The sequence below is a fragment of the Schistocerca serialis genome, chromosome 6 (assembly GCF_023864345.2).
Source record: "Schistocerca serialis cubense isolate TAMUIC-IGC-003099 chromosome 6, iqSchSeri2.2, whole genome shotgun sequence".
Taxonomy (NCBI): domain Eukaryota; kingdom Metazoa; phylum Arthropoda; class Insecta; order Orthoptera; family Acrididae; genus Schistocerca; species Schistocerca serialis.
The window spans coordinates 304,402,606-304,424,367 of record NC_064643.1 but is presented as its reverse complement, the minus strand read 5'-3'; the positions used below and the strand labels follow the sequence as shown (position 1 = coordinate 304,424,367).

At 39.0% G+C, this 21,762-nt stretch overlaps 1 protein-coding gene across 1 annotated transcript in view; it reads left to right on the top strand.

Moving 5' to 3' along the window:
* Positions 1-21,762, top strand: part of LOC126484274 (pre-mRNA-splicing factor ATP-dependent RNA helicase DHX16) — a 111,433-nt gene that overhangs the window by 78,169 nt on the left and 11,502 nt on the right. Inside the window, exon 14 of the mRNA XM_050107697.1 lies at positions 8,513-8,837. Coding sequence (XP_049963654.1) covers positions 8,513-8,837 — 325 coding nt within the window. The remainder of the gene's footprint in view (positions 1-8,512; positions 8,838-21,762) is intronic.

The following is a 21,762-nucleotide window of genomic DNA, read 5'->3' as shown; positions in this document are numbered from 1 at the left end:
CAGAAGCTAAAAGATGTCAAAGTTAGCGTAAGGAGGGCTATGCGTGAAGCATTCAGTGAATTCGAAAGTAAAATTCTATGTACTGACTTGACAGAAAATCCTAGGAAGTTCTGGTCTTACGTTAAATCAGTAAGTGGCTCGAAACAGCATATCCAGACACTACGGGATGATGATGGCATTGAAACAGAGGATGACACGCGTAAAGCTGAAATACTAAACACCTTTTTCCAAAGCTGTTTCACAGAGGAAGACCGCACTGCAGTTCCTTCTCTAAATCCTCGCACAAATGAAAAAATGGCTGACATCGAAATAAGTGTCCAAGGAATAGAAAAACAACTGGAATCACTCAACAGAGGAAAGTCCACTGGACCTGATGGGATACCAATTCGATTCTACACAGAGTACGCGAAAGAACTTGCCCCCTTCTAACAGCCGTGTACCGCAAGTCTCTAGAGGAACGGAGGGTTCCAAATGATTGGAAAAGAGCACAGATAGTCCCAGTCTTCAAGAAGGGTCGTCGAGCAGATGCGCAAAACTATAGACCTATATCTCTGACGTCGATCTGTTGTAGAATTTTAGAACATGTTTTTTGCTCGAGTATCATGTCGTTTTTGGAAACCCAGAATCTACTATGTAGGAATCAACATGGATTCCGGAAACAGCGATCGTGTGAGACCCAACTCGCTTTATTTGTTCATGAGACCCAGAAAATATTAGATACAGGCTCCCAGGTAGATGCTATTTTTCTTGACTTCCGGAAGGCGTTCGATACGGTTCCGCACTGTCGCCTGATAAACAAAGTAAGAGCCTACGGAATATCAGACCAGCTGTGTGGCTGGATTGAAGAGCTTTTAGCAAACAGAACACAGCATGTTGTTATCAATGGAGAGACGTCTACAGACGTTAAAGTAACCTCTGGCGTGCCACAGGGGAGTGTTATGGGACCATTGCTTTTCACAATATATATAAATGACCTAGTAGATAGTGTCGGAAGTTCCATGCGGCTTTTCGCGGATGATGCTGTAGTATACAGAGAAGTTGCAGCATTAGAAAATTGTAGCGAAATGCAGGAAGATCTGCAGCGGATAGGCACTTGGTGCAGGGAGTGGCAACTGTCCCTTAACATAGACAAATGTAATGTATTGCGAATACATAGAAAGAAGGATCCTTTATTGTATGATTATATAATAGCGGAACAGACACTGGTAGCAGTTACTTCTGTAAAATATCTGGGAGTATGCGTGCGGAACGATTTGAAGTGGAATGATCATATAAAATTAATTGTTGGTAAGGCGGGTACCAGGTTGAGATTCATTGGGAGAGTGCTTAGAAAATGTAGTCCATCAACAAAGGAGGTGGCTTACAAAACACTCGTTCGACCTATACTTGAGTATTGCTCATCAGTGTGGGATCCGTACCAGATCGGTTTGACGGAGGAGATAGAGAAGATCCAAAGAAGGGCGGCGCGTTTCGTCACAGGTTTATTTGGTAACCGTGATAGCGTTACGGAGATGTTTAATAAACTCAAGTGGCAGACTCTGCAAGAGAGGCGCTCTGCATCGTGGTGTAGCTTGCTCGCCAGGTTTCGAGAGGGTGCGTTTCTGGATGAGGTATCGAATATATTGCTTCCCCCTACTTATACCTCCCGAGGAGATCACGAATGTAAAATTAGAGAGATTAGAGCGCGCACGGAGGCTTTCGGACAGTCGTTCTTCCCGCGAACCATACGCGACTGGAACAGGAAAAGGAGGTAATGACAGTGGCACGTAAAGTGCCCTCCGCCACACACCGTTGGGTGGCTTGCGGAGTATAAATGTAGATGTAGATGTAGATGTAGCAAATGAGATAGGAACTGAAGTTGAGGATAGCGAAACAAAAGCTGTAATGCTTAACTCCATTTTCTAATGTTCCTTTACAAAGGAAAACCCAGGAGAATTGATTGCCCCAATTTAATCCTGTACCACTGAAAAAATTAATGAATAAGTATTTGTGTCAGTGGTGTTGAGAAACAGCTGAAATCATTAAAATGAATAACGCTTTGGGGCCTGATGGAATTCCTGTCAGATAATGTACTGAATTTGTGTCTGAGTTAGTCCTCTTGTAACTATAATCTACCATGCATCCCCTGAATAAAAAATCATGCCCAGTTCTTGGGAAAAGGCACAGATCTCACCCATCTACAAGAAGGGTAGTGGAAGTGACCCATAAAACTATCATCCAATATCCTTGACATCAGTTTGTTATAGTATCTCACAATATATTCTTATCCCAAACATATGAACATAATGACCTCCTCAATGTCAACCGGCAAAAATTCTGAAAACTTCGACATGTGAAACCCAACTTGTAATTTTCTCACATGACATACTGAAAGCTAACCAATATGAATTCCGAAAAAATAGATCATGTGAAATCGAACTCACACTTTCCTCACATGACATACTGAAAGCTTTGGATCAAGGAGATCAGATAGACGCAGTATTTCTTGATTTCCGAAAGAATTTGAATCAGTACCTCATCTATGCTTATAGACAAAAGTTTGTTCATATGGGATATCAAGTGAAATTTGTGACTGGATTCAGGACCTTTTGGAAGGGGGGGGGGGGGGGCGACAGCAAGTTACTTTGGGTGGAGAGTTGTCATCAGATGTAGAAGTAACTTTGAGTGTATCCCAGGGAAGTGTGTTTAGATCCTTGCTCTTTGTTTTGTATATTAATGACCTTGCAGACAATGTTAATAGTAACGTCAGGCTTTTTGCAGATGATGCAGTTATCTATAATGAAATACTATCTGAAAGAAGCTGCACAAATATTCAGTCAATGCTTGATAAGATTTCAAAGTAGTGCTGAGGTTGCATCTTGCTTTAAATTTCCAGAAATTTAAAATTTTGCACATCACAAAATGAAAAAAATGTAGTATCTTATGTCTATTATACCGATGAGTGACTGTTGTAATTGGTCAACTCATAACAAATACCTGGGTGTAACATAATGTAGGAATATGAAATGGAGTAATCACATAGGCTCAGTCATGAGTAAAGCAGGCAGTAGACTTCAGTTTATTGGTAGAATACTGGGGAAGTGCAGTGTACAAAGGAGATTAATTAAAAATCACTCGTGTGAGCCATTGTAGAATATTGCTCTAGTGTGTGGGACCGATACTAAATAGGACTGAGAGGGGATATCGAACATATACAGAGAAGGGCGGGATGAGTGGTCACAGGTTTGTTTAATCTGTGGGAGAGTGTCACAGAGATACTGAAGAACTGAATTGGAAGACACTTGAAGATAGATGTAAACTATCCTGATGAAGTCTGTTAACAAAGTAAACCCTAATAACCACCGGTGCAGTGTTGTACGTACCCTCTGCCATGCACCTCATGGTGGTTTACAGAGAATAGATGTAGATGTAAATGTATCCACAGGAAACGTGATATGCAACCAAAAAAGTGTCGTGATGATCTATCTATTCCCAGAAGACTTAGTTCCCCACTCTGATCTCCAGAAGCAGAATGCAGAGGTGACCATGTGGAAAAGATCGAAAAATCAATGAAAAGATTGCATTTTACAGATCAAAGCATGTAGTATCAGAAGCCTTGATGTGATAGGAAAACTAGTAAACCTGCAAAGAGAAATTGAAAGCCTGAATATATATGTAGCGGGTGGTCAGTGAAGAGAATGGGAAGAAGATAAAGATTATATGGGAATGCAGGTTTGCACAGTGAATTTCATTGGTGAATTTTGGTCATGAGCCAATTTGTGGCATCATTTTGTTGCAGTGCTTCAATTATTATTGTACTCATTATCATCAGGTGAAATCTTCACCTGAAGATGACCATTAGGAAATTCAGTGAAACATTGAGACACCATGACACAGCTGTTAAGTTGAAGCAGTTTCATCAGAGTGGGGAACTAAGTCTTCTGGGAATAGATAGATCTGTTAAGTTAAATTTAGGATAATATGAGGTATGTCCACAAAGTAAGTTCTGTTCAGTTATATAAAACAAACGTGTACAGATACAGAAGAAATATTTATTGTACAAAAATCTACAACTGTTAAACTACTTTTCTACATAGCTTCCTAAATTTTGTAGGCACTTGTCTTAGGTTGGCACAAATTTTTGTATGCCTTCTTCATAGAAGGCCTGTGTATTCAACCATGTGGTAACATGTTCTTTCAGCTCGCCATCATCGTTGAACTGTTGACCACCAAGGACAGATTTTAGGTGTAAGAAGAGATGAAAGTCACTAGGAGCAAGGTCTGGGCTGTACGGAGGATGATCAAACGCATCCCAGTGGAATTCCCGTAAGAGTTGTTTGGTCACATTCGCCATGTGAGGTCGGGCATTATCATGGAAAAAAACACCTTTTGACAGTAATCTTTGGCACTTGTTCTGTATTGTGCGGCAAAATTTCTTAATGGTCTCGCAGTAACAATGTGCATTGATTGTTTGGCCTTGTGGTATGAAATCAGTCAGCAAAATGCCTTTTATATCCCAGAAAACGGTGCACATGACTTTTTGAGGTGTCAAGATTTGTTTAGGCTTAAACTTCGTTAGGGATGAAGTGTGCCGCCGTTCCATTGATTGCCGTTTTGTTACAGGGGTGTTGTGCAACACCCAAGTTTCATCCCCTGCGACTATCCAAGAAAGAAAACCATCGCCTTCTTCATTGTAGCGTGTCAAAAGCTGAAGTGCACTGCCCATCCATTGCTTTTTGTGCTGTTCAGTAAGAATTTGGGTACCCAACATTAGCAAAGTTTTTGAAGTTTCAGTTTTTCAGTAGCAATTTCATGAATTAGTGATTGTGAGATTTGCAGGACTTCCATAGCAAGGGCACTAAGTGTAAACTTACGGTTGTGATTAATCTTCTCTTCAATTGTGTGAACCAGTTCATCAGTAACCACAGACGGGCGTCCACTTCATTCTTCATCATGCACTTGATGACGTCCTTCATTGAACAGTCTAACCCATCTTCTGACCATTGAATCACTCATAGCATTTTGTCCATAAACCTCGCAGATTTGCTGATGAATTTCCTTTGGCTTAACTTTCTTTGCATTTAGAAAATGAATCACAGAGCTGATTTCACACATGGCGGCATTTTCAATTACGGCTGACATTATAAAGAAGTACTATAAAGCACACGTCGGCAGCAGCGATCTGAAAATTGCGTACTTGTCTTCTTCTTGAGTCAGAGTAACTGCGGCTCATGCTTGGAACTGCAGTCATAGCACTATCGCGGATAGAAATAGAAACAAAACTTACTTTGTGGACTACCCTCGAATCAACAGCAAAGAAATTGTGGCTCACAGAAGAAATACTTCAGTGGGTTGATGAACAAAGGAAATGAAAAATATTGAACAGAAGGAAGAAGTACAGCAGCATAAATCACTTGGGAATGAAACTAACAAGAAGTGCAAGGAAGCATGGAAATCAATAGATGTGACGTACAGGTACAGACAAACAAATGATTAGAATGTCAGAAAAAGTGGACAATTTATTCAAGAGGAAGAGCTTCACAAATCGATCAAATTAATAAAATGTTGGTCCAGTCCCAGCCCTTATGCAAGCAGTTATTTGATTTGGCATGGCATTGGTTGATAGCATTGTTGTGTGTCCTCCTGAGGGATATCAATCCAAAATATGTCAAATTTGCATGTTAGATTGTAAAAATCTCGAGCTGGTTGGAAACCCCTGCCCATAATCCTCCAAATGTTCTCAATTGGAGAGAGATCTGGTGACCTTGCTGGCCAAGGCAAGGTTTGGCAAGCATGGAGACAAGCATTAGCAACTCTTGCCGTGTGTGGGCAGGCATTATCTTGCTGAAATGTAAGCCCAGGATTGCTTTCCATGAAGATCAACAAAGTGGGATGTAGAATATAGCTGGTATACCACTGTGCTTTAAGGATGCCACGAACGACAACCAAAGGGGTCCTGCTATGAAATGATAAGGCTCCCCAGGCCATCACTCCTGGCTGTCTGGCCGTATGGCAGGTGATGCTCAGGTTGGTATCCCACCGCTGTCCAGGTGGTCACCAGAGCTCAGTTCAAAGTAGGACTTATGACTGAAGACAGTTCTACTCCAATCAGTTGAATCCTAGGCCCCAGTGACCAGCAAAGTGTCTAGAGATCCTCCAGACATCTGTAGGATACCAATGTTACTGTCACCCGCCATATGACCCAACAACCAGGAGTGATGGTCTGGGACACCATTACAATTCATGGCAGGAACCGTTTGGTTGTCATCCAAAGTGCCCTTACAGCACAGTGGTATGTTGATGATATTCTACACCCTGTTATGCTGCTCTTCATAGCACACCATTCTGGGCTTATATTTCAGCAAGATAGTGCCATCCCACACCTGCACACCTGGAGAGAGTTTCTACTGTTTGTCTTCATAATGGTGAGCTAGGTCTCTGAATCTCTCCCCAAATTGAGAACATTTTGAGCATTATGGGCAGGGCCATCCAACCACTTCAGGATTTTTATGATCTAACAAGCCATTTCAACAGAGTTTGGCACATTATCTGTAAGGAACACGTCCAACAACTACATCAATTAGTGCCGAGCTAAATAACTGCTTGCTTAAGGACCAGAGATCGACCAAAATGTTATTGACACCAACACGTTATTGACCCACTTAATTTTTTAAGCTCTTTCTCTTGAATCCAATTTTTGTGAAATTGTAATCATTTTTGTCTTTACATGTACATCACATCGAGTATAAATTTCGGAGAATGCAAAAGTAAAGGGTTCAACTTAAAAGTGTACAAAAGGAATTCCAGTGTTAAATACAGAGTAGGGAATAGGTAAGTAGGAAGAGTACATTCAGGGCCTCTATGAAATGGAGAAACTGACTGTCTGTCAGTCAGTCAACTTGGTGAAAGAAGAAATGGTTGTTGATTTGGAGGATATAGGGCATTCATTGTTAGAACAGACTTTATGGAACTTTTGAAGTTTTCTGATTAAACAAGGCAGGAAAGATAGATAACGTTTCTGCAGAATTTCCAAAATTATTGAAGAAGGTGGCACCAATGTGATTATTCATATTACTGTGTAGGAGCTATGAGACTGGAGGCAGTATTGGGTGTATAGAATGATATCGTCCACACTATCCTGAAGCAAGCGCATGTAAATGCGAGAAATAGCACGCAGAAAGTGTGGCAGTTCAAGTTGCTTATTATAATGGTATGCAGAAGAAGAGCAAAGAAAATTGAGGCTCTGTTAGATGATGATCAGTTTTAACATTAGGGTAAGTATAGGTACTAGACAGGCAGTTCTGATGTTATGCTTGATAATAGAAGTAAAATTTAAGAAAAATCAAGACAATTCTGTAGGATTTGCCAACAATGAATAAATGTGTTTCTTGGTATTAAGTGGTACAAATGTTTGAAATCCTCAGAGAAATAGGTAAACAGTATAAGGAAAGACAGGTATGTTACCTGAGACGAAAAAAATCTTTTTCCTCTAAAATTCAACCTGTGTATCAAAAGCAATTACAGAAATCATATGGGTAAAAGGATATCAATGATGAGATTCGCGATGATGTTGCTGTTCTCCATGATATGAGGAGAAATTACAGGACCCATTGAGTGGGATGAACTTTTACAGAACATAGAATATGGATTGAAATTAAATAAAGAATGACAAAAATATTAAGGAGAAGCATAAATGATTTTACTGTCAAACTTAGCATCGAAAGTGGGCACCTTCTTGTAGATGAAGTGAAGAAATTCTGCTCTTTTGGAATTAAATTAATCTGTGATTGAATAAGCAAGGAGGATATAAGTGAATGTTACTATACTTTTGGTAAGGTCCCAACCCATTGTTACAAGTACAAAACTTTATGAGCAGAGAGCAGAACTATTATCCTGCACTCAGATTTTCAATAACAGTCCATGTATGTCAGCCAGTTTCTCATACTCTGTGCAGCTTCATGGTAGCATTTTAATTTATATAAGTGTTTTGGTACTTGTACAGAGTACTATTGGATCATACATTGAGGTGCCCATGGCTTAGGCAACGAAAATGTATGTAAAACACTCGCAGTCAAAGCCACAAGTCCCATCTCTGCTGTACAGTGCACAGTTACTGTACTGCTACAATGCTATAAATAATATAATGATTTAGCAGAACTCTCTCACTCAGGATTAAAAAAGTTTAAACCAAGTTACTTATGCATTGTCTCTCAAAAAATATTACAGTGTTTGCAATCTCAAACACGTAAAGCTCTTATGCCAACCAAACCAACCTTTCACAGCATTAGTTTTATAGTGCACATTGTAACTGATGATATTTCATTTCCTGTTGAGAACTGCCATCAGGATTTCAGGCATTCATTATCTGCTGTAATGAGTTTTCATGTGTTCTAAAATGTTTTTAATTTTATACTCTTAAGCCTTCATTTGTGATCATTAAATTGTTGTAAATGTTTCTTTTTTATGTGCCGCTTGTAGTTTCTCAAATGACAGGCGCTTAGTTGTATGTGATTTCTGTTCTTTTCATTTCTAGGTACAAATGCTCAGAAGAGATACTAACAATTGCTGCAATGCTCTCTGTGAATAGCGCAATCTTTTATCGGCCAAAGGACAAAATTATTCATGCAGACACAGCAAGAAAGAACTTTTTTGTACCTGGTGGAGACCACTTGACATTACTGAACATTTACAGCCAGTGGGCTGATACAGAGTTCTCAACACAGTGGTGTTATGAAAATTTTATTCAACATCGGTCATTGCGACGTGCACGAGACGTCAGGGAACAGTTGGCTGGCCTCATGCAGCGCGTTGAAATTGAACTCGTTTCAAACCCACAAGAAACTGTGAACATACGTAAAGTATGCAGTCATTTTGTGTTATTCAAATTTTATATTACTTTTACTTCTGCCAGAAACTTTGGATAATTTGTAGGTAATAACATGGTCAGTGAGAACATTATAACCAATCACATAAGCTATATTGAACAACCATAGACTTGAAACTTGAAACTTCCTGTCAGATTAAAACTGTGTGCTGGACCAAGACTCGGGACCTTTGCCTTTCACGGGCAAGTGCTCTCCCAACTGAGCTACCCAAGCACCACTCGCGCCCTGTCCTCACAGCTTTACTTCCGCCAGTACCTCGCCTCCTACCTTCCAAACTTTACAGAAGCTCTTCTGCGAACCTTGCAGAACTAGCACTCCTGAAAGAAAGGAACCATAGACTTGCTAAAAGAACAGCAAATCACCACAGCTTGGATAGTAAAAGACATCAGTATGTGGTCCTCATGCAGCATGGGTAGGCATGCAGTGGAGCTACTGTTAAACAGGCAATGTCATGGATATTGCATATCATACCATTATCATCAGTTTGGTCTAACAGGAAGTGTTTCTCTGACCAGGCAACAAATTTTAAGTATTCCACAATGTTTTCATGTGGACTAAAACTGTAACTGATGATCTCATATGTGTGTCGTTTATGATAAACTACGCATCTAGCAAGAATGATGTGCTCCAAACTACTCATGTCTTTCTCCTTCATCGTTTTCTGCTGTTGTGGCACAGACTCCCATCTACACTGGTTTAATATTCTGACACGAGGATTTGGATGAAGTATAGTCAATCAATGCCTTGCAATTTTTTAATAATTTATCCACTGTAAAACCACTTTTCATAAATATTAGTTACAGGAATGCTATAAAGCCCTACAAGCTTCACCATTTCTGTTCTAATGATGTGCAGCTGCTAGCCCGCTATGACCTACATTCTGTCCACATCACTTACATTGGGAACTTTCACCGCATTCTTATGATGTGATGTTAACCAAATGATTTTTTTTTTTAATCACTGGTTCCTGTGTGAAGCCATTAACATCGCATTTATGCCCTCCACACGATGTAGAAATGCACATAAAACATAATGGGGTTGATGTAACATTCCACATGACTAGTTCATTGCAACAATTCTTTGGAAGCTCAACCGCAGAAATTTGAAGAAAAGAATGACAAACATGCTGCAGAATTTATGTTGAGAAGTACTTTTATGTGGGAAAGATTTCAGTATACAAGTTTCAGCTTGGGTTTCATTTAAAAATGGTCTTGTAGGAGAATGAAGCTGTGCCAGTCTCATGAGAGTAATGCAAAGTAAAAATCGTAAGCAACCCATTGCAGAAATGCAGTACTAAATGTCACAGCTCTATTAAAGAAAGGAAAAAGTAATTATTAATTGGCACACTGAAAAAGAAATGAAGTATTTTTATACTTATGAGACAACTTAAAGGGAAAGAACCTAAAGCAAAAGGAATAAAGAGGGGCAACAGGAGGCATTCAGCAGTTTTCAAAAACAGAAAAAGTTAAGAAAAATGCTTTGAATCCTGTTTCTGTCTGCAGATTTTAGGAGCATAATACAAAGAGTGTGTCTTTTTGTCAAGTTGCTACATGCTCATTTGGACCAACCTTTATTACTCCTGTTTCATCATGTACAACGTTTTGCTGTGTTTCAGTTGTCATCCCAGAAAATGAAGTCAAGCAATTATTTTCTTGCTTTTTTGCATATCTACAGTTGTGGTGCACATGAAAATCCTCATGCCACAGTACCATTGCATCTACATCAATACCTACATAAATGCTCCACAATCCACCACCTGGTGCAAGGCAGAGACTAACTGGTACCACTACTAGCTGTTTCCTTTCCTGTTCCATTTGCAAATGAAAAATAGCTCTTTTTGTATCTCATCTGAGTCCTAATTTCTCTTATCTTTGTGGTCTTTACATGAAATGCACTTTGGCCGCAATATGATTGTTCTGCAGTCATCTTCAAATGCCAGTTCTCTAAATTTTCTCAATAGCGTTCTGGAAAAAGACTGTCATCTTCCCTCCAGGAATTTCCCTCTAATACTCACTTGTTTATTGAACCTACTCATAAACAATGTGCACCCTGCCTCTGAATTGGTTTGACACTTTCCTTTAATTTGATCTGGTAAGTGTCCCAAACACTCAAGCAGTACTCAAGAATGGGTTGCACTTATGTTTTATATGTGGCCAGCTTTACAGATGAACCACACTTTCATAAAATTCTTGTAATAAACTGAAGTCAACCATTCACCTTCCCTTCTCCAGTCCATAGGTGCTCATACCATTTCATATTGCTTTGCATCATTATGCCAAGATATTACATCGGCACGATTGTGTCAACCAGCACATTACTAATTCAGTATTTGAACAGTGCGGGGTTGTTTTTCGTACTCATCTGAATTAACTTACATTTTTCTACATTTAGAGCTAGCTGCCATACATGGCACCAACTAGAAATTTTGTCTAAGTCATCTTGCATCCTTATACAGTCGCTCAACTACGACTCCTTTGCGTACACCATGACATTATCATCATACAGCCCAAGATTGCTGCTTACCCTATTTATCAAATCATTTATGTATGTGGAGAACAAGAGCAGTTGTATCACACTTCCCTGGGATATTCCTGATGATACCCTTGTCTCTGAAGAACGTTCACCGCTGAGGACAGTGGACTGGGTTCTATTACGTAACAAGTCTGAATCTCTCACATATGTGTGAACTTATTCAATATCATTTTACCTTCATTAACAGTCTGCTGTGGGGCACCATGTCAAGCATTGTTTGGAAATCTAGGAACGTGGAATTTGCATGGTGCCCTTCATCAAAAGTTTGCAGGATATCATGTGAAAAAAGGGCAAGCTGAGTGTCACATGAGTGATGCTTTCTAAAACTGTGCTAATTTGTGGACAGTACCTTTTCTTTCTCAAGGAACTTATTCTGTTCAAATTGAGAATAGCTTCAAGAATTCTGCAGCAAACCGATGTTGACCAGACCAGATATTGGTCTGTAATTTTGCAGGTCACTTCATTTACCCTTCCTATGTACATGACTCACCTGCACTTTTTTTTTTCAGTCACTTGGGACTGTGCACAGGGCAAGAGATTCATGATAAATGCAAGCTAATTAACAAGGCAGTGCTGTAGAACACTCTCTGTAAAACCAAAAATTGGACTTCCATCTGGACCTGGCGACCACTTTGTTTTCAACTCTCTACCTCAGCTATGCCTGTTGCCACACCAGACTGGTCAATTAGTGACTGGATAGAAGCCTTTTTATTATTATTTATGTGATAGAGGAGCCAAAACAAAATACTGCCTATCTCCATTTCATCAGTGGATCAAGCCAATTTGTTTTGACTTACAAGGGGTGTGGTACAGTACTGTTGTATGGGGATTTTGGTGTTTACCAGGATTGCAGACATGTACCTACAAACAAACAAAACTTAATTATTAAACTTTATTTTTTTTTCAAGGTTATAATTAAAACTTTGACTACATCTCATAATATCTGCTTATTTAGATTTTATTTAAAATTTGTTTTACATTGAAATTGATTTCATTAATTGAATGCATGATTCCAGCAGTATCAGCCAGCATTGTTTTAGACATTACTGGCAATGAGGGAGATGGTGTATTGGTTTGGAAGGAACAGGATTCAAGTGCCTATCTGGTCGTTCATATGTAGGTTTGCGTGGTTTGCCTAATTTGATTAAAGCAAAATGCAGAATAGTTCGTTTAAAAAGGGCAGTCAATTTCCTTCAGCATCCTTGTTCAGTCCAAGCTTGTGCTCTGTCTCGAAATACCTCATCATCACCAGTGGACCGTTAAACCTTAATTTTCCTTACTTGCTTGTGATATTACTGTTTCATACTTTGAATGCAGAACATATAATGGGCACAGTTTATGTAAGTCACATGTTATGAGTTTGCTGTGTGGAATGTTCTTCGGCCTGTCTGTAATTTCTGTTCATTTGTCTCACTAGTTCCACCAGTTTTTTGACTGCTTGTGTATATCTGATTCGGTTATACCTTTCATGAATAGAAAATTAAGAAATGCTTCTTTTTACCTGTCTTATGCTATTAAGGCTTAGGCCAGTTCTGAAATGAGATCTGGATTTTCTTTTCATTAAAGAAAAAAGAAAGATCTATTTGTGATCTGTAAAATGTGACACTAATTTGACAGTATTTAACAATAGTTAATTAAGATGCAAAACTCAGAGAATTTTATTTATCGCTTTGATATTGTTTGATTGGTGTAGTTTATGAGAAGAGATCGGGTAGTGAATTGAATATGATCCGTCAAGCAGCAATATTTATATCCTATTTTTGGGGCTTTTGCAAATGCAGTGGGAGTTAATTACAATCTCTAATGTACTTCCTTGCTGGCAAGTTCATTAGCACTGTGAATTCTGAATAATAAAAGTAGTAACATAATACTTATACAGTTCTGTTGTGGAATAAAGCTACTCAATACATCTCATACAAGTTACTCCATGCTATAATTCTTAATTCGTCCTGTATGAATTTTTCTGTTGAGTAGTAGTAGCATGTCTCTCACAGAATGTCTTGTAGCCTTCTTTTATAGGATCTAGCTTCATGTTAAGTATATTTTTGCCTATTAATTCATTATAAACTCTCATCACAGTATACCATGGAGTCCTTGCATATAATTTTAATTAGCGAATCGGAAATATAAAATTAACTTTGGCTACACTTACAGCTTAAAAAAATTGATTTTCTTGAATTAATTTTACTTTGATGTGTAAGGAGATTATAACTATGTAAGTGTGTAGAGAAAGGACAGCTAGGGATTGTGAAATAATGAGTCACAAGATTCTTTTGGATGTATGCTTCACATTTATCTAACAGTTGTCTTTGGGAACTTCAGTATTTGAGATGCATTGTTTGAACAGCCTCGGAATACTATAAATATACCATACCAAATGAAGGATTCAAATTAACTATGCTATGTTATGCATATTGATGCTAGTAGCATTTTTGGTATATGCATTGCAAATCTGAAACTGATGAAAGTATTTGCTGGTATTCATTATGTGTGTCCCAGTTAACATTCTTGTTCAGATACAAGAATATGACCCATTAATCAAACAATGGAAAATCCAGGATGGAATGTAACAATACCAGAGAAGGAAAGTTGCTACTCACCATATAGCGGAGTTGCTGAGTCGTGATAGGCTCTCCTTTCCGCTACTTACCCCCTCCCCCCTCCGCACCTTCTCTCCTGCCCTCCTAAACTGCAACACTTCACTGTCCGCCACTCCCACCATACTATCCCTCCCCCTCCCCCTCCCCCTCCCTTCCCCAGCCTCCTCCTTAGTGTGTGTGTGTGTGTGTGTGTGTGTGTGTGTGTGTGTGTGTGTGTGTGTGTGTACTGCTGACAAAGGCCCTAATGGCCGAAAGCTATAATTGTGTGAATCTTTTTGTTGTGCCCAATATGACCCATTAGATTGTTATGATATATTTTAATCTCTTGCAATTTTTAATGTTTGCTTTTGAATTGTTTCATGCAGATTTTTGTGATGTTCAGTTTCAACCTAGTTTGTTGGAACAATTATTCGAAGTTAGTGAAGATGAACATAGTAGAGCTAGGAATGTTTTCTGCATCTCTGTTGCTGATTAAGATGGATCATTTATCTGAAAACAAAATTTACATATAGTTATATTTATTATTAAGCCACTCACATAGAACTTGCCCTAGAATAGAACCTTGAGGCACACTTTGAATGATAGTGTACTCCAGTTAGCCTAATATAATTCAGTCACCCAGTGTCTTCTTTTCTATAACTGTGCTATAAGCCTCTGCCTTTAATGCCAGAGTTATGTTCTTTAGTCTGAAGATGGATTTGATACAGCTCTTCATGTTACTCTGTCTTGTGTAAGCCTTTTCATCTCTTAATAAATGCTGGCACCTAAACGCATTTGAACATGCTTACAGTATTCACTCGTTGGTCTCCCTCTACATGACCAAATTTACAATCCTTCATGCTTCATTATGTGTCCTATCAATAGATCCCTTCTCCTTTAGTCAAGTGGTGCCACAAATGTCTTTTCTCCCCAATTCGATTCAGTACTTCCTCATTAATTATTTGACCTGCCCATCTAATCTTCAGCATTCTTTTGTAGCACCACATTTTGAAAAGCTTCTATTCTCTTTTTTTCTGAACTACTTATTGTCCACTTTTCACTTCTGTACGAGGCTACTCTCCTGACAATATCTTGAGAAAAATGCTTCCTAACACTTATATTTATATTCTGTGCCAAATTTCTCTTTTTCAGAAACATTTTTGTTGCTATTGCTTGACTGGATTTTATATTTTCTGTACTTCGATCTTTGTCAGTTATTTTGCTGCCTAAATAGCAAAATTCATTTTCTTTGTTTAGTATCTTATTTCCTAATTTAATTCCCTCGAATACCCTTATTCAATTCATTATTATTCCAGTATTGTTATTTTTTTAAATATTTATCTTATAATCTCTTTTTGTAACATTATACATTCTGTTCAGCTGCTCTTCCAAGTCCCTTGCTGTCACTGACAGAATTACGATGTCATTGACAACCCTCAAAATTTTTATTTCTTCTCCCTGAATGTTAATTCTCTTTCCAAATTTCTCCTTGGTTTCCTTTTCTGCATGCTCAGTGTATAGATGATATAATGTTGTGGATAGGTTACAACCCTGTCTTACTCTCTTTTCAATTACTGTAGCACTTTCATGTTTTTTGACTCTTATAACTACAGTTTGGTTTCCATAGGAGTTGTAGATAGTCTTTCATTCTCCGTATTTTATCCTTGCTGCCTTCAAAATTTCAAAGAGTGTACTCCAGTCACCTTTGGCAAAAGCTTTCTCTGAATCTACAAATGCTATAGATGTAGCTTTGCCTTTCTTCAGTCTGTTTTCTAAGATGAGTCATAGGGTCAGTGTTGTCGTGTATGTTTCTTCATTTCTCTGTAACACAAACTGATCATTCTTGAGATTATCTTCTACTATCTTTTCCATTCTTTTGTAAACAATTTGTATCTGTCTTTTGTAAGCATGACTTATTAAACTGATGGTTTGGTAATATTCACACAAGAGAGCACCCAGCTTCTTTGTACCTGGAATTATTACAGTATTCTGGAAGTCTGAGGGTTCTTAGCCTGTTTCGTGTATCTTGCACACCAAGTTGAATAGTTTTGTCAAGAGTGGCTGTCATGAGCATCTCAATAACTCCGAGTGAACATTGTATACTTCAGATGTCTTAGTTAAGTTTTTCAGTGCTGCAGACGGTTCTTCTCACGCTATCATATTTCCCATCTCATTTTGACCTAGTTCCTCCTCCTATTTCTCTTCTATTGCCTTCAAGTTTAATTTATTTGTGGAGACCCTCTATACAGTGCTTCCACCTTTCACTCTTACCTTTTTTACTTACAACAGTAATCCCATAGTTATCTAATTCATAGGTAACGAATAACAGAAGGAGTGAATGTTACCACTAATCAAATGGTTGAGGAACTGTGCTGTCAACAGGAAGTCATTTTTCAGAGCTAACTTATAAAAATGCAGATGCATACACTCAGCTATGTCCTCCCGACCACGTTATCGAGGCACTGTGTTTTCAGTCCTACTTATGTGCCTGTAGACTGCACAAGGCCTCAGCCATAGTGTGCTGGGTTTTCTGTATTCTTTCTTTTATTTATTTACATTCCACTCTGGACTCGCTAGTATAATGTTAGTTGGCAGATGAGCAAGTTACAGTTCAACTAGTTAAATGCATTTGTTAAATCACAGATAATGCCTGCAGCTGTACCCCTCCTTTCCATGTTGTTTCTGTTGTTGTTGTCATCTTCAGTCCAGAGATGAGTTTTATGCAGTTCTCCACAGTACTCTATCCTGTGCAAATCTCTTCCTCATTGAACAACCTTGAGACGTACATAGGGACATCAGAAAGCAAGTTAACGTATTGTCCCACTCTAAGACCATCATGTAACAAGAATGGCACATTGTCAGAGGAGAGTACACATTCCAGGTTTCCTGCAGAAACAGTCCTACTGCAGTACAGGTAACAGGTGCATTGCAGTGTACAACTGAAAAGGCACAAAAATTGGAAATATACTCTAAAGTTGAAGTTTATAGGACAGGATGATTCTTGCGGGCAAAATGCCTAAATTGCACACAGGTTCAACATGAATTTCTGGTGCAGCATGGCTCAAACGCAGTTTCGCTTCCAGATATAGTTAAATGGTGCTATGCCAACAGTTTGGCCAAGGCCAAATAGACATCAGTGATGCCAACAGGGAAGTCCAGATCTTGCACCATGTGATTTTCATCTTTTCGGCAAGCTCAAGGAACATTTGGAATGAAGTAAGCTTTCCAGTAGTGAGAATGGTTCCATGGCCAAGGAGTGGATTTCTGTGTTCAAGGAATTGAGCTATTGGCAGAATGTTCCAATTGTTGTGCACAGAGATTCGGTGACTATGATGAAAAATGGTGTCGTGTATCTGTCTCTCTTTGAAGTATAGGGCAGCATTCAATAAAAGTTACTTGGCCTGACATAATTATGTGTAACTTAATTTTTAAAGCCCCCTCACATATGCACTTGGACCATTTTTTGTATTCATTCCTTGGTTTCTCCCTACAATTTTTACCCGCCAAAAATTGCCTGCATAATCAAACTGATGATTCCTTAATGCCTTTGGATGTATACCATCAATCAATCTCTTCTTTTTTCCTCATTTTGATTCAATACCCCCCTTATCAATCTACCCACTTAATCTTTAGCATTCTTCTCTTCTTATGTGAACTGCTGATCATCCAAGTTTCTCTTCATTTTACTTTTGGTTGGTGTTCATCTTATATTTTGTTCAACTGCTCTTTCAAGTCTTCTGGCAGAATTATGATGTGTCTGGCAAATCTCAGAGTTTTAATTTTTGTTCTCCCTGAACTTTAATATCATTTCCGAATTTCTCTTTACTTACCTTCATAACTTTCTCAATGCACAGACTGAATAACACCTGAGGTCAGGCTACAATCCTGTCTTGCTCCCATGTCAGCTATGGCTTCCCTTTCATGTAGTCTGGTTCCCATACAATTTGTAAATAACCTTTTGCTCCCTGTATTTTATTCCTGCTGTCCCCAGAATTTTCGAGGAATATATTCCAGTCATTATTATCAGAAGCTTTCTTTAAATATAAAGGCTGTAAATATGTTGTTGTTGTTGTGGTCTTCAATCCTGAGACTGGTTTGATGCAGCTCTCCATGCTACTCTATCCTGTGCAAGCTTTTTCATCTCCCAGCTTTTCTACAACATATCTTCTAACATGAGGCACAGGGCCCATATTGCCTCATGTGTTCCTACATTTCTCTTGAACCCAAACTGATCGTTCCTGAGGTCAACCTGTAGAAGTTTTCCTTTCTTCTGTACTTACCTAAATTGGCCTCTAGAAGTTTACCATTCTTCTGTAAGTAATACATGTCAGTCTTTTATTTATAAAACTGGTAATATAACAGCATTCACACCTGTCAGCACCTGCCATGTTTGGAGATGCCATGTTTGGAGATGCCGTGTTTGGAGATGGAATATTGCACTCCTCTTGAAGTCTGAGGGTGCTTCACCTGTCTTTCACACCAAGCGGAATAGTTTTGTCATGGCTGGCTCCCCCCAAGGACCTCAGTAATTCTACAGGAATGTTGTTTACTCCACAGGTCTTGTTTGATTTAGGTCTTCTCACATTATTGTAGCTCCCAGCTCATTTTCATCTACTTCCTCTTCCTTTTTTAGAATACTGCCTTGGAGTTAATATCCCATTTATAGCCATTCTATATATGATTTCTGTCTTTCAGCTTTCCCTTCTATGCTTAGTACTGGCTCACTGTCAGAGCTCATGATATTCATACAGCTGCTTCACTTTTCTCCAAAGGCCTCTTTAATCTTTTCATAGGTAGAAGATGTCTGTGTCCTCTTTTGTCAGCTTCATTTGCTGCTTTCATCACTCAGAGTCAGTATCTCATGAGTTATCCAATGATTTCTATTGGGCTTTGTATTTTTGTTATTTGATCCTCTGCTACCTTCACTATTTCATCTCTCAAGGCTATCCATTTGTGTTCTTTACCTTTGTTCCAGTCAGTCATTGCCTAATACTCCCTTTGAAACTCACAACAACCACTGGATCTTTCAACTTATCCAAGTCTCATTTCAGTAATTTGTTAGTGAGTGAGGTAAGTACTGATACTGAAATCATTGGTGGAGACTTTAATCACCCAACAATTGGGAAAATTATAGTTTTGTTAGTGGTAGGCATGATAAGATGTCCTGTGAAATGGTACTAAATGCCTTCTCTGAAAACTACCTAGAACAGATAGTTAGGAACCGCGCTCCTGGTGAAATATATTGGATCTAATGGCAACAAATAGACCTACCCCCTTTGAGGATGTCTACATTGTAACTGGTATCAGTGACCATGGCGTGGTTGTGGCAACAATGGTTTCCAAAGTATAAAGTGCAACTAAAACAAGCAGGAAGATATCTCCAGTAATCTACATAAAAAAAATCAGTAGTGTCATATCTCCATGAGGAACTTGAAACTATCAGCACAGGACAGGAGCCTGTAGAGTTACAGCTCAAGTATAAAAGAATAGTTGACCATGCACTGGTTAGATATGTACCCAGTAGAACATTCCATAATGTGAGGGAACCTTCATGGTATACAGTCACTGTAAAGAAACTTCTAAAGAAACAGAGATTACTGCAGAATAGGTGTAAAAGAAAGCATAAGGGTATAGATAGTGAAATACTGAATGGAATGTATTTTTCTGTTAAGAGAGCAATGCATGATGCCTTCAGTGACTACTGTAGTGGAAAATTGTTAAGTGATCTTTTACAGAAGCCAAAGAAATTCTGGCCATATGTGAATGCACCAAAGTTGGTGTCCAGCCCCTATTGAATGAGACAGAAACTGAAATTGATGATAGCAAGGCAAAAGCTGAAATGCTTAACTCCTTTTTCAAATGTTCCTTTACAAAGAAAAACCCACGACAATTGCCCAGTTTAATCCTCAAACCACTGAAAAGATGAATGAAATAAGTTTTAGTGTCCAATTCACAAATGATTATGGTTCTCGCATGTCAAGGCACAGACAAGTATTGCATTAAGCGAGAGTTACGGTATGCACATGTGCATGCTTTCTGCTTGAAGAAAGCATATATCCTGCAAATTATGTCTCTCACTTTCTTACACAGCACTTATCACATATAACCGTAATCAGTGAGGACAATTCACAACAAATGCAATAAAAATTCACTAAACAACTTGTAGCATTCAGAACAGAGTGCTGATAACACTACTGAACGCTCATTGCCTGTCGGAGAATGTGTGAGATAGGTGCGCAAAACAAGCCTAAACTCGACCACCATCATTCATGACTCCAACTATAGTAACAGTGGTTTTGAGAAACAGATGAAATCGTTAAAATTGAACTGAGCTCCACCGCATGATGGAACCCCTATCAGCTTTTGTACTGAATTAGCCTCACTTTTTACTATAATCTATCATAGATCCCTTAAACAAAAGACTGTGCCCAGTTCTTGGAAAAAGACACAGGTCACACCAATCTACAAGAAGGGTAGTAGAAGTGATCTACAAAAGTACTATCCAACATTCTTGACATCGATTTATTGTAGAATCTTAGAGCATGTTCTGAGCTCACAAGGTGAGGCCGCCAATTGTGAAATTCAGATTCGATTCATACTGCGCATAATAAAAGCTCATGGCCAGAGTTGTAATGTGGCAAAGCACCAAGATGCACTTCTCAACCGTTGTCGAGAAAATCGACAGTTAAAATAAACCGTTGCGGTGAAATACTCTCTACGATTAATAACTTTCTACAGCGTCGTGGCGCAGCGGTAAGCGCTCGGCTTCGTAACCCGAAGGTCGCCGGATCGAATCTCGTGCCATGCAACACTACTTTTAATTATTACACTATTAATGAATTGCTTATGCATGTTGGTGAAGGCGGATCGCTCTCCAATTGTACCGCCTCCATTTTTGCGTTTGTTTAACAGGGTGTACCAAAGCTCTCACGTCCGCACTGATTTTCGACGATGTTATAACTTGCGCTAGGGACCACATCTACCTTCTTTCGAAGTTAGCAGGCAACTACGCAGTTATGCGGCGGCTTGTTTCGGCCCATTCAACATCTGTCCTTCAAGTGTAACCAGCGAGTAACGGAGTTTATATTTCATACCTGCCACAGCAAATTTGTGTTCGTGGGGTTTCTATTCTAATTCGAACGTTTGACTTACGCTATACGTATTCGTTTCGGAATATCATTTCTACGTCTTCCGTTAACTATCCGTGGTCAACATTATGAAGACAATTAATAACATTTATGAAATACAACTTTGTTTGCGGAAAACATAATGATGTTCGAAGTCGCCAGTTTTTCCACGACAAACGACTTTCAACAACTTATTATATGCATAATTGTTGCAACTGATTGCCGGGAATTATATCTGTGTGTGTGTGTGTGTGTGTGTGTGTGTGTGTGTGTGTGTGTGTGTGTGTACACACATTTGAATTACAAAAAACAAATACCAAAAAAAAAAAGTTGCGTGGCGGGAGATTCGCTCCGGCGACCTTCGGATAACGAACCCGAGCGCTTACCGCTGCGCCACGATGCTGTAGAGAATTATCAATCGTAGAGAGTATTTCACCGCAACGGTTTATTTTAACTGTCGATTTTCTCGACAACGGCTGAGAAGTGCATCTTGGTGCTTTGCCACATTACACCTCTGGCCATGAGCATTTATTATGCGCAGTATGAATCGAATCTGAATTTCACAATTGGCGGCCTCCCCTTGTCAAACATAATGAGGTATCTTGAACAGAATGATGTGCGCAATACCAACCTGTTTAGATTTCAAAAACATCGATCGTG